We start from the raw sequence: 13,879 nt of genomic DNA, 5'->3' as shown, positions 1-13,879 counted from the left end.
TTGAAGTTCCATCAATTATAATAACCAGGTCTACATATACCCCTGCAATGCTCCTTCTAACAATGACAAAGTTGTCCAAAACAATATTGAAAGCCAGCAGCTTGAGGATCAACCCCTAAAGACATCCACTCTCAATAACTTGAATCTGTTCAGTGCATTTTATCTTTCCTGGATCTGACTATCACAGAAATAACTGTTAAATACAGAGTACATATTTTTAGGACAATCCATAGTTCTAATTCTTCTTACACAGTACTCCCACCTAAGATTGTCCAAGTCCCCCCCCCCCCAGAGTTCACAAAAAAATCAGAGGAAATATCAATCCTGATATTCCCCAGTATACCTATCACCTTATAAATAGCAACTTCTGAGAATTCTCCCTTTCTAAATCCAAACTGATTTTCAGAAGCTAAATTTCCTGCATCTTAAGAGAAAATGGTTGAAAGATGTTCTCAAGCTTTACCCAAAACAGGTAACAAGGTTTATATGAATACAGTTCATCTGGGGGTGGGGGACTGAAATATAATTTTTGAAAGAGTAGATTTCCATATCTTGGTGGGAAATCCCTTCTTCCAAGTATACATTTAACAGATCCAGTAAAATATCTGGCTTTGATAAAATCATTTATAATTCGTACATCAAGGAAGCCAACCCAAAGGGCCCCTTTACCATTCCATACAAGGTATATTGCTTCAGGCAACTCAGAAGTAAAGGGCAACCCATTCTCTTCAAAATCATTCTTGATTTGCAATAGCATTCCTTTTCATCATCATTATGTCCCTATGATCGAATTCAGGCAGATCAGAAAGAATGGTTTCTATGAGTAATGACCGACTAATAGTTTATTCAGAACTGTCACGTACTGTATGATAAAAACATTCCCAAATTTAATTTTCTCAGAAATTATCTTAAAAACATAATGCCAAGGTTCTATACTACCTAGATAAATTTCCCAAGCCTTCTTAGCCTCATCGACAGCTTTGGTGTATGCATTTCTCAATTTCTTATACTCAATTTTATTTGCTTCTACAACATAGTTAAAACAATAACGTCTGCTACGTTGGTAGCTTCTTCTTGCACATCTCACTGCTTTCCTCATCTGAAACAATTCTTCTGTCCACCAGGGAAACGTACCATGCCTTTCGTAACTTCTTTCCATAGAAGAACAGGGAGCATCTAATTCAGCCTTTTAAAAAAACTACCTTTTGAGAAGCTGTAAACATATTCCACTGAAATACATTAAATGTCATTAATCTTAATGAAAAAAAAAAAACAATCCCACCTAGTGAACTTAACCATAAATCTATAAGTTTCGCAAATGGTCCTGCTACACCTGGATAAAATAACATCAAAGATGATGCACCTGTGGTCACTGGTGATCCAACACCTTTAACACACCAATTCTTTATAAAATGTAACAAGGAGCAAGTAAGATTGTGATAGCCTCCATATTCAAGGACCCTGCATGGAGAGTGAGTAGGTAAATAGCCTAGAACATTCGAATTTTTAGAACATTTTTTCTCTGCCTGAGGGAAGAGAAAAAACCCGAGTTCTATATATTATCAGACACCTTCGAACATTCGTTCAAAGGTGTCTGATAATATATAGAACTGGCTGGACAATCTCAAATTGAGATTGTCCAGCCAGCTGTGGACAAACTCAATTTGAGTCCATTGCCACGACATTAAAAGACCTTAACTTTATAAATTTTTTTTTTAAGTACTCTACGGATATGGCTACAGAGTTTCCAAAATAGCAACACAGGATTACATAATGAAGTTACCTGAGTAATGTAACAGGTTAGTGCATTAGCATCATGTTTGTGATGTAAGTGAATCACCAAAATGGTGAAAATGGCACAGTTTTATCACATTTACTGTAAATTGAGGCCTTAGCCCTTAAAATCTTTTCAGTTACTTGAGTAACTATTAGATCTTTGTCTAATAACAATCACTGCTTGAGGTTTATCATCACAAGAATTAATTCTGTAACTACCAGTACAACCTCCACCCCAGTTGATCAAAATACAAGGTTTCTGAATTAATGACAGATGAATATTGTATCGTCTATTATTTCTGTTTAACTGCAGAGCCACATTTTTTTGGATATTGGCCATTCCATTCACTTTAAAATTTTTCATTCAGTAACCATAACTTTCATTATCACAGTGACCACAGATAACATCACAGATAAACTATTTTGCAACATGATTATAAAGCACTATGTAACCATATACATTTCCTTTGCTTTAAGGCTGAATAATTAATAAAGATATTTCTGTAATTTAAACAAATGGAACCATTTATCTCAATTATCCAAATAAATACTGATTTATTCTTTACCTTGTTTGCAACCTGAAATTGTCCGAAAGGTTCTCTAGAACAATTTAATATTTTTAAGTTCCAATCGCACAAGTGGCCCAACAACTCTTCTTGTTGCACTCCACATCAGAGAAACTACAATGGCGCAATTACATCAGTTAAAAAAAAAAAAAAAAAAAAGTGCGACATTGTACTTTAGTTACAATATAATTTCAGAGCAGCATACCTTGGCTACTACTACTACAACATAATACTTCCCCATGAACTGATTTTTAAAGCCTCTTCTGCTCTTAGTGGCCTGTTAGTCCGCAATCACCATATTTTCTGGATGACAAGGTAGTTTTTGAAGATTTTTTTTTTTTTAAACAAAAAAATTAAGTTATTGCATATACAACCACTCCCCGACTGACGTAATATCTGACTTACATAAATTCGACTTTATGTAAATTTTTGTCAGCTGGTGCAAACTTAAAAAAAGCATGGAAACGTATTTTACACCCTGTAGGAAATAAATGGAGGACCAGACTAGGATGGCAAAAATATATACGCTGTAACTCCATAAGCCAAGCACTTTACACCAGCAATTGCAGTTCCACACCCCCCAGGCCTCGATCAAAGCTCTGCCAATGCAATTATTCCATTTAACTTGCACTTGTCTTAATCTTTTTATTGTGCATTTCAAAAAATTAAATAAATTATTCTATTTACATGTTTGTCGAACATTTCTTTTTTGCTTCAATCAAATTCAGCATGCACAGTTGTGAGTGCTGCATAAGCATTTAGGGAAATTCTGACTTATGTAAAATTCAACTTGCATAAAGTTCTGCGGAGCATAACCCTTACGTAAGTAGGGGAGTGGCTGTATTTGAAATACAAATTCAAACGTGCTTGCAAAACAAAGCATGTACTCTTCAAGTAACACCAATAATGCACCCTCAATACCCACAATCATCATTACTGATGAACTTTCACTTTCTTTGAAGAGCAAGTCTCCATAACCATCAAGGACACTGCTGTTTCCACATTTCTTGAAAAATGTGGCAATTGTATTGTCTCACCATCACTAATTTCTGACCCATTTCCCTAACCAGAAAATGGTTGTGCCATTCATCCTATTGGTGTCAAATGGTGAATTCTTTAAAGGGTTTGTTAACTAAAATGCCCGATGGCTGCAGTTGGACCAGTATCTCCTGGAATTATAGATAACTCCACATTTCATTCACCAACTGTACTACTTGTTATCTGTTGAGTGACCTGAAATGGTCACACCTGAATATCCTAACCATACTGTTCTAATCATGGCTAAAGGCATCATTGAGTACACTAGTATATCTACAGATCATAATGCAGGGGAAGTTTGGCTAACATTTTCCAGAGGGGAGGGGAGAAGAAAGCATCTTATAGCCAGAAAATAAGGTCATTTTCTTTGAAAAGTGCCTCAACACAAAGGAAATTTGCTATAAGCAACTGACAATTTTAAGAATTTACTTTTCAGAAACTTGAAAAGTAAACTTGCAACTGACTTAGTATCAACCGCAAATGTGTCATCACCCACTCTGCTGAAGGGCAGTATTTCCGTGCTTTTGAATTCACGTCAGTTTGGAACCATGCATACACGCTTCACATCATGCTCAATGGGGATCTACGTGAATAAGGAAACCACATCAAATGACACCATAACATTACAGTCTTCAAATTACCCGATCATATATAAATTCACAGTCTCTACTATCCTTGATAGTAAGGTTTGAATGAACATCCAGAACATTCACGTGCATCCCCATTAAGCATAGTGCGAAGTGTTTATGCATGGCATTGGAGAGGGATAACACCTTAAGGGAAAGGACCTCCTTATGTATGGAAGATATTTGTAGCAGTGTCGAATTATGCCTTTTTAGTACTACCACACGATCAGTGCTACCACGTTGTATCAAGATACTACGTATAAGCAGGTTAACAGAGCAGCTATGGGTTCTCCAATTAGTGCTATTATTGCCAACTTGGCCATGAAAGAACTGGCGTCCAGAATTTTTGATGGGTCTGTTGCAGGTCACCCCCACACATGCTTGGAAATGCTGTGCTGACAATACATTTGCCTTTGTACAGAGGGGGAGGAAAGGACAATGTTCTCAGCTTCCTCAGTGGTTTCTCCCCTTTCATTCAGTTCACTTTGGAGGTGGAAATAGACAGTACCCTCCCTTCTTGGTGTGTTGGTTTGTAGGGACAGCCCCCAAGAGTAAAAATGAGAGTGTATAGGAAACCTATGTGCTGAGGATAATACAAGCATTATAACATGGCATAAGCCAACAATCATGAGACTAGCGTAATCAGAGCCCTATTTGATAGGGCTGGGTCCCATTGCAGCAACCTCAGAGGATAGAATGGACAAGATTAAATGGGTTATAGGGGATCTCCAAACATTCCCTACCATCTGGGCTTAACAGAACGAATCTCTAGAATATTACATATCTGTGTGCAGAGATTGTACACAATCATGTAAAAGTAAAGGTCCTATACCAAATGGCATTATATATGGAATCAAATGCCTGGGCTGTGGGGAGTGTCATGTTGGAGAGAAGAATGCTGGCTTAAAGACTGTATGGGGGAAACATTATTGCAATACAGATCACAGACTAAGGGAAATCTGCTGTGGCTGAACACTTCTAGGAGAAGAACCAAATTTCACCAGGCGATGCTATCATCGTTGATTATTCACATAGGCATTAAACTAGAAATGGCTTGAGAGCTAGAGGATTTGTTCTTCAGAACATAATACCATCAACAGAGATAGGGGAGTCCCCGAGCCATCTCCTGTCTTCAAGCACATGTGGAGAATAATTCCCATGCTCCTACAGTAACACATGCCACGAGCCTGCAGATGATATTTAAGGATGTGCTGTGACAGTCAAGTTTTACTGTTGATAAATGAGGCAGTCACCTTTGAAAAACTGGTTGTTTTACCACTTTTAGTTTGTAATACCGTATTTCTCCGATTCTAAGATGCACTTTCACACCCCCATAAACGTCTCTAAAAACGGGGTGCGTCTTAGAATCAGTGGCATCTTACAATCGCAGTTTTTTTTTTTTGAATTTTTCCCATGCTTTGCACAGCACCACACGTTTTGTTTTTACGTGGAAACCCAAACTCCCAAGTTTGACCATTATCGCATTCTCCAATTCCACTGGAGAATAAAGTGGCGCGAGTGATTTCACGTGCTTTCGAAATGTGAAGCCAACATTATTTCATTATCATGGAGCTCACTCGGCAAAAACTAGGAAGTTTTGTTTGTATCTTTGAAAGTACGTAAGAAGTGGAGTTACTGTATTTTGTTAGTTTTGATCACTTAATGCACATTAAAATGTCAAAAAGATTGTACTACGAAGCCGCATTGAAACGAAATGTTATTATGTATGCAAAAGAACATGGAAATAGAGGTACGGGTCAACATTTTGACATCAGTGAAGTAAATGTTCGGAGAAATTATCGTAATTCCATATTTTCGTGCAAAGCAACAACCAAATGCTTTACAGGGCCTAAGAAAGGAAGATTTCCACAAGTCGATGAAGCTGTGATACGTTTTGCAACGGAGACAAGCACAAAAGGATTACCCATCACTCGACAAGCCATGCAATTGAAAGCTGGAGAAATTGCCAAGTCCCTCGGAATAGAGAATATAATTTTTAAAGGCAGTCACGGCTAGTCCAACAGACTTGTGCGCCGTAGTGGATTATCATCAAGGCACCGAACATCTATCTGTCAAAAAATTCAACAGAAGCTGATTAACTTTTAACGGCAGGTGATGAAAAAAAAAAGAAACAAGTTAAGTCAAATTGGAAATGCTGACGAAACCCTGGTCTTCTTCGATATGCCTCGAAATTACACCGTCAACGCTAAAGAAATCAAGACTATAAGCACGGGCTATGAAAAGCACTGCATCACTGCTGATGGTCGATAGTTGCCACCATATTTAATTTTAACTCAAAAAAACCATACCAAAGAATGAAAATTTTCCCCAAAGATGTTACTGTGTGGGCACAAAAAAAAAAAAAAAAAAAAAAAAAAAAAAAAATGGATGAATGTCGGCTTGTTTGTTTCGGGATTTATTGGGCGCATCAGCAACTATGGCCATAGTGCACCAATGGATGTCAGCAGATCTTATGGAATACTGGCTAAATGTTGTGTGGAATAGACATCCTGGAAGTCTTCTTTACCCACCTAGCATGCTAGTACTTGATGCATTTTGTGGAAATTTGTCCGAACGGGTCAAAAATAAAATCGTGCAAAAACGTGGCGACTTGGTTTTGATTCCTGGTGACATGACTAGCCAAATACAGCCACTTGACATTTCAGTCAACAAACCATTTAAGGATTACTTGAGAAAGGAACATGAATCCTGGCTGTTGACCGACAACCTTCCAGAAAAATTAAGAAAGCGCCAGCATCAAAATCAGCAGAATGGGTATCACAACAGCACGGAAGAAGCTGATCCCAGAAAGAATAGTCAAGCACTCATTTAAAAAATGTTGCATCACCAATGCTCTCGATGGCTCAGAAGAATCTGATCCTGAATGTGAAGTAGACTGATACTGATTCAGATATCGACAGCTCAGAAGGAAGTGATGAATAACATACCTACTGATAAATACCGGTCCTATTGTTGTCGGCAAACTGAATTCTATTATAATAAAAATATTTGTTAGATTTATTTTAGTGTTTTATTTTATTTATTTATTTTTTCTTAGAATCAAAGCTTTTTTTCTGAAATTAAGGTGCATCTTACAATCAAAGAAATAGGGTATTTCATATATTTTAATTTTATCTATCATATTATTGCTTTTAACGCTACAGTTGTCATTGTATTTTTACGACAAAATTGTATCCTGCCTCATTTTATTATCATTCTGTTTAATTTATGTTAATAAAGTTTCAGTCATATATGGCGGGTGTATTCCAGTGAGTTATGAGTCACAGGAGGATTTTTAAAGCCCCCAGATACAAAGATTGTGGCAACTGACTCTCCCAGAAACATGGGACATCCTGTCGCCAGTACACGTCCAAGGAATCTAGTGTCCTCATCCAGCTGTATCATGTCCATGTCAGAGTCTGTACAAGCTGAATCCTATATTCACGCACTGGTCTAGATATGCCTGCATATGCAGACTGCCAGTGTGAGACGCTTCCAAGCTCCACAAATGTTTTATGGCACTCACGATGGTCTACTTGGTGGTGATGATGTCCTTTAGCATTTTGTCTAAAATCTATGCTGCCTGCAGTACATCTGATTTGGTGCCAATGAACCATGATATACACCTCTCCTGGGGTGTTATCATTTTCATTTGCTGGGTTTTAGTTTTTCAGTTACTAGGAGAGAGAAAAAAAAAAGGCAGTAAACTTTTCTGGACATTTTTCAATATGCAAAAAATTGTTAAACCATATCCCATTGGGAAGCTATGTTAATGTCAAGTCATACTGGTGGAACCCCGTATATTTAAAACAACATTAATACCATTGAATATTTCTTTATCTATTTTTAGGCACATTAGTATATACACATAAAGCACCCATTGTCTTTACTGCACATCCACACATTGTGACACCCAGTGAATGGAATTTTTTGCAAAATTAAGTATTTGACTCTTTTAGAAAGATTTGTTTCATTAAAATCACAACAATAGAAATATAGAAATTATTACTATTATTTATATTTATTCATAGATACCACAGATTAACCATATACCATACGCTGTGGCTGAAGTGCTGGATATTAAATTCTTTATTTCACATTTGTCATGAAACATTAACATACAGATAATAATAGAAAGATGAATAACAGTGAAAGGATGGCAGCTTAATATGCAGAAAGCAACTATTGATTAAGAGCTAAAAGAATTACAATAAAAAGATAGAATAAACCCAAACATAAAATTAACAAAAGGGTGAACCTCCTTGCCTGAGCTCCCATCAAGACCTTGAGCATCAGCAGAAAAGAGGCTTCACAAACCATCTGTACTGAGGACCATCTTCATTACATTTCTATTTACAGAAACTATTTATCTATTTTATTACATATATCTAACGTTGACCAAAATGTTAATAACAAAAAGAACAAAAGATTTTATATATACAACATATAATATTCATTGATGTTCCGTATTTCCTTCAACTAAATTAATACGAGTTCAGGAATGAGATTCCTAGTTGGAGTTGTTATCCTTGAGATGAAATCCTTGAGTTGCTCAAGGATTTCCTGGCGATATCCTGACTCTTTGGAAAATCTTACAAGACCAACATCCACTTGTTGGACCAGACCTAGCACCTGAGTTGGGATGAATATTTTTTTACATAGCAACGACATTTTGTTGACATGTATTACAAAACATGGAAGAAATTTTGGGTGTTATGTACAGTGAAGTAAAAACAATTAATTTTACACACAGAATGTCTATAATTCAACTGATTATGAAGCTTGATTAAAATTTTATTGCAATAAGCATCTTAAAATGGTTTTCAGACTTGATCCAAGCAAGCACTGCAACAGTACAGCATTAAAAAAAAAAAAAAAAAAAACACCGTGTGTACCCTCTGTATGCACAAAAGATGTTTCATTTTATGTAAACACATCATTGGCTTGGACGAGATTAAGGGGTTTAGTATGAAAAGAATCCAAACATGTTTAACATTTTAATGCATCTATTTTTTTTTCCGACAGTTTCATGAATTTGAGGTTGCAGTACATGTTCAATAGGTAATTTACTTACAGTGGGTTTGTGATAGCTAAAATATGATACATACACTTGAGTTTATAAAGATCTTGTCATTTACTGATGAATCGATATAAAGTACCTTGCATGGTAAATAGAGGATTACCCAACAACCCGATCATTTCAGTTTGAAGTGCAAGAGTGGATGTAGCACTTCTCAGTCCATGATAAAATTTCTTTTCTCCATTTGCAGCAATGATGTAAAGATCATCGATACCGTTAACTCGAGATAATGCGACAAACTATAGAATCGAAAGTACCTCACTGAGATTTATGGATGACAATAGCACAAGCCAGTATTAGTGGAACATAATTAATTTAATTTAGCTAAGATCACTCTGTTGTTATTGAACAAAACGCTCATACTTGTTCTTGTGATCAGTAGGGTTTCTAAATTGATTTCTCTAGCCATACTAAGCTAACAAAGCCTTCGTTCTAGCAAGTCGACCCCCAGCAGATGATCCTGGAAAACCTTCAAAGCCTGTATGGCTTCAAAGCAGCTTCTTGATAAGCGGATTTTATTAAACTCCGCATTTTTTTTCGTTTTTAAAAAAACTTTCTTTCTTTTGTCAACATGGGAAACTTCTTCAGTGGCTTTGAAGGTTTTATTCTTGCATGCTTCTCTCAAGTTCCCTCAGCTGGAGTTTTACCCATCTTCGAAATAATTTTTACAATTCAATATTTGGTGAAATCCATCTGTAGACTTTTTTTGGTGAAATCCATCTGTAGTGATGTTGTCTACAGATTCATAATACGTTGGCATTTGAGGTGAGTGGACGCGCTTAGACAGGGCTCCTCAGTTAAGTGGTTTACTTTTGGATAGTGCTTTTAAATATTTGCTTTATTTAGATATTGTTGGATTATTTTGTTATAGGTTTTCCTGTAACTGTTTGATTTTAATATTATAGATATAATTTTTTAAAGTTACTTTTATTGATATTTATTTAATTTTATAATGGTAGTTACGAGATCTGCCTTAAACACGTCACAGGGTATCGTGACTCACACGGAAATAGCAGATGGCGATTTACGGGTGAGTCGTGATTTAATCCATTGTGGAACCTGTGGAATGTTTTCCAAGGTCGACCTGGTGACTAATTCTACCTCACCTGGGGATTCTTTTCTTTGTGATCGATGTAAGGAGCGCACCGATCTTAAATTACAATTTGGTGCACTGATGGAACAATTTGAGTCCCTGAAAAAACGAGTGCTTGCCCTCGAAAATAATGCATCTGGGAGCTCGTCAGGAACTCAAAACTCCAGCAATCTACCAAGTGATGCACACCGGATTCGAGACTCAAAACAGAAAAACCAAGTGCGAACTACTCTGGTTAAAAAGGACATTGTTTTATTAGGAGACTCCATTGTCAGGGAAACGGGGAATATATTTTGTAATCAAGATAGTTGGAGCAGAACCAGAGTATGTCTGCCGGGAGCAACTATTGATAATGTCACCAACAGATTGTCAGATTTTAAAGGGGGTAAAGAAAATATTATTATTCATGTGGGGACAAATAATATTAATCGTCAGATCGTACACGATCTGACGATTTGTTGGAAAAATACAGGACCATGCTGAGGAAATGTCGCGAGCTAGGCCATAATGTCTATGTGTCTGCAATTCTGCCCAGACACGATAGGAGGGATTATATGTTAAGAGCCTTGTGGATTAACTCAAGACTTGAAGGAATCTGCAAGGCTTTAGGGGGTAAATTTCTATCAGCATGGCCCACATTTGTAGGTAGAAGGGATTTGTTTTGTAGAGATGGGATACACTTAAACAAAGGTGGTGCAAATGTTTTTGCCAGCATTATTGAGGATACCTTAAAGGTTCAGGGAAACTGCTAGTTAGGGGGGGATGTGGGTAATACTGACACGCGTTTATCTGATAATATTGGTCAATGTAACTCTTGCACATATTATCTAGAAGTTCTGGGGGCAAAGACGTTTCACTTGAGCGGGTAGCTAATATCAGGGAAGAGAGCCTAAAACACTTCAAGGGTTGTGTTAGGGTTGTTAAATATACAAGAACAGTAAATCTTAATTGTTTATACAGTAACGTTAGGAGTGTCGTCAATAAAATGAGAGAATTCGAACTGCTGGTTAAAACAAGTAACGCGGACATAATAGGGCTTACAGAGAAGTGATGCCACCCGGAAATTGGGGATGATGAGTTTCAGTGCGGCTTGTATAATGTATTTAGGAAGGACAGGTTAGATAGAAGGGGTGGTGGGGTAATGCTTCTTATCAGAAGCAGCCTGAGTGCGACGATAGCTTTCCCGGATTCAGACATTTCACATGCTAGTATAGAGTCTGTATGGTGTGAGATAGTTGGAAACAAAGGTATAATGCGAGTAGGAGTAATCTACAGACCAGGTGATTGTGAAGATTATGACAAAAGCCTCTACATGCAAATGGAATGGGCAAATAAGCATCAATGCCTTATTATGGGTGATTTCAATTTGCCTCTAATTGATTGGAGTAAATGGGAAGGAAACTCGACATGGGGAACAAAATTTTTAAATCAACTAGATGACTGTTATTTGTATCAACATGTCAGGGAAAGTACTAGAGAAAAGAATATCCTAGACCTCATCATCACACATGAATCAGATGACATAACAGGGCTGACAGTAGAGGAACAAGTAGCAGGAAGTGATCACGGAGTTCTACAGTGGATGATGACAAGAGAGAGGTAGCAGTAGTTAAAGGCAAAGGAATGGGTTTTAATTTCAGAAAAGGAAATTACGATGCCTTAAGGTACTACACGGCCTCTATTAACTGGGTAGATATCGCGCAGAGAATGAATACAATTGAACTCTGGTATGCTTTTAAAACTTTAATCACAGATGCCTTGAATGCGTATATACCATTAAAAAAAAAAATACTCCACGAGAAGGGTTCCAAGTTGGATGAATAGTGAAGTTGCCGCATTACTTGAGCAGAAAAAGGTGGCATGAAAAGGTTACAGAGCAATAAAAAGTACTGAAGCCTATAACAGCTACAAGGTGATATGTAATAGAGCCACAGAAAAGGTTCGACAGGCAAAGGCTGTTTATGAGAAATCACTAGCAAACAGAGCAAAGAGGGGAGTATAAAGAATTCTTCACATATATAAATGCCAAGAAGAGCAGCACAAACCAGATCGGACCTTTACGTAAGGGAAATGGGATAGTAATAAATACACCTTTACGTAAGGGAAATGGGATAGTAATAAATACACCTTTACGTAAGGGAAATGGGATAGTAATAAATACACCAGCTGCCGTTGCAGATGAACTCAACAGTTATTTTGCATCGATATTTACAGATGAAAAGCCTTTTGTGGCAATGGGAAATTGTGGGAGCGAAGTTAAAAAATATGTAATTAATGATATTGAAATTTCGCAAGATTATTTAATGAAAAAACTTGAGCCTACAGACCAGTAAGGCTCCTGGAGTTGATGGAATATACCCTATAATCTTAAGAGAGGCGGCAAGTGAGTGCATTGAACCATTGAGGCTAATTACGCAAGCATCACTAGACTCTGGGGAGATTCCCTTTGATTGGAAAAGTGCAAATGTATTTCCCATACGTAAGGGTGGCTCTAAAAGTGAAGTTGGAAATTATCGACTTGTCAGTCTGACTTCAGTAGTAGGGAAAATCATGGAGGCAATGATCAAGGGTGGAATTCAGGATCATTTGGATCGAATTGAAATTCTCAGCATACTCAGCATGGTTTTGTAAAGGGAAAATAATGTTTTACAAATCTGGTTCGCTATTTCGAAAGGGTCACTCACGAGCTGGATTTAGGGAATAATTTCGATATTGTTTATTTAGATTTCAGCAAAGCATTTGACTCAGTCCCACATGAGTGGTTGTTTTATAAGCTGGAACAGGTTGGAATCACTGGGAAAATCCTTAGATGGATAGAAGGATGGCTTCAGGGCAGGAGGCAGAGGGTTGTGATAAATGGCTATTCCTCAGATTGGGTTGATGTAAGAAGTGGGATTCCCCAACGATCAGTATTAGGACCACTGTTGTTTTTAATTTTCATAAACGACATTGATGAAGGGATAGAGGGCGTGATGTCTAAATTTGCAGATGATGTTAAAATTGGTAGAGTAGTTAATGATCACTGTCAAGCTGAGCTTGTTCAGAGAGACTTAGATAGACTTCAGGAATGGTCAGAAAAATGGCAGCTGTGCTTTAATCCAACAACAGTAATCCCAAAATAACTTATTCACTTGGTGGTGTTCAACTAAATCCAGTACTGGAGGAAATGGACTTGGGTGTTACGATACGGTCAGACATGAAATTCTCTGAGCATTGTAAAGAGGTTGCAAGGAAGGACCGTGGTGTCCTATCAATGATCTATCGAACTTTTGCAAGTAGAGATAGGGACGTGATAATCCCATTATATAAGGCTTACGTTAGACCACACTTGGAACACTGTGTTCAAGTATGGAGACCGCAACGAAAGAAAGACATTGAGCTTCTTGAAAGGGTGCAAAGAAGGGTAACTCGCCTGGTGAGATCGGCAAAAGGGCGTCCTTATGAAGAAAGACTTCGAATATGTGGGTTGTAGAGTTTGGAAACTAGACACCTTAGAGGAGATTTGATTGAAATGTTTAAGCCTCTGAGAGGCATCAGTAAAATGAATGAGGACAAATTTTTCAAGATTATAAATGATGCTAGAACTAGGGGACATAAATTCAAGTTACGGGAGGAAATGTTTAGATTGGACTGCAGGAAGTTTTATTTTAGCCAGCGAGTTATAAATTACTGGAATAAGTTGCCTTCACGGATGGTAGAG

General features: G+C 37.4%; 1 protein-coding gene across 2 annotated transcripts in view; it reads right to left on the bottom strand.

The window, feature by feature from the left end:
• Nucleotides 1–13,879, bottom strand: part of LOC150074952 (uncharacterized) — a 153,761-nt gene that overhangs the window by 77,142 nt on the left and 62,740 nt on the right. Inside the window, exon 2 of one of the 2 annotated variants that reach the window (XM_090389238.1) lies at nucleotides 940–1,186. The exons of the other annotated variant lie outside the window; for it this stretch is intronic. Coding sequence (XP_090245364.1) covers nucleotides 940–1,186 — 247 coding nt within the window. The remainder of the gene's footprint in view (nucleotides 1–939; nucleotides 1,187–13,879) is intronic. 2 annotated transcript variants of the gene reach the window in all.

The sequence above is a fragment of the Mastigoproctus giganteus genome, chromosome 14, assembly GCF_048544385.1.
Source record: "Mastigoproctus giganteus isolate SK-2022 chromosome 14, ASM4854438v1, whole genome shotgun sequence".
Taxonomy (NCBI): domain Eukaryota; kingdom Metazoa; phylum Arthropoda; class Arachnida; order Uropygi; family Thelyphonidae; genus Mastigoproctus; species Mastigoproctus giganteus.
The sequence above is the reverse complement of the archived record's forward strand: the minus strand, read 5'-3'. Positions and strand labels throughout refer to the sequence as shown.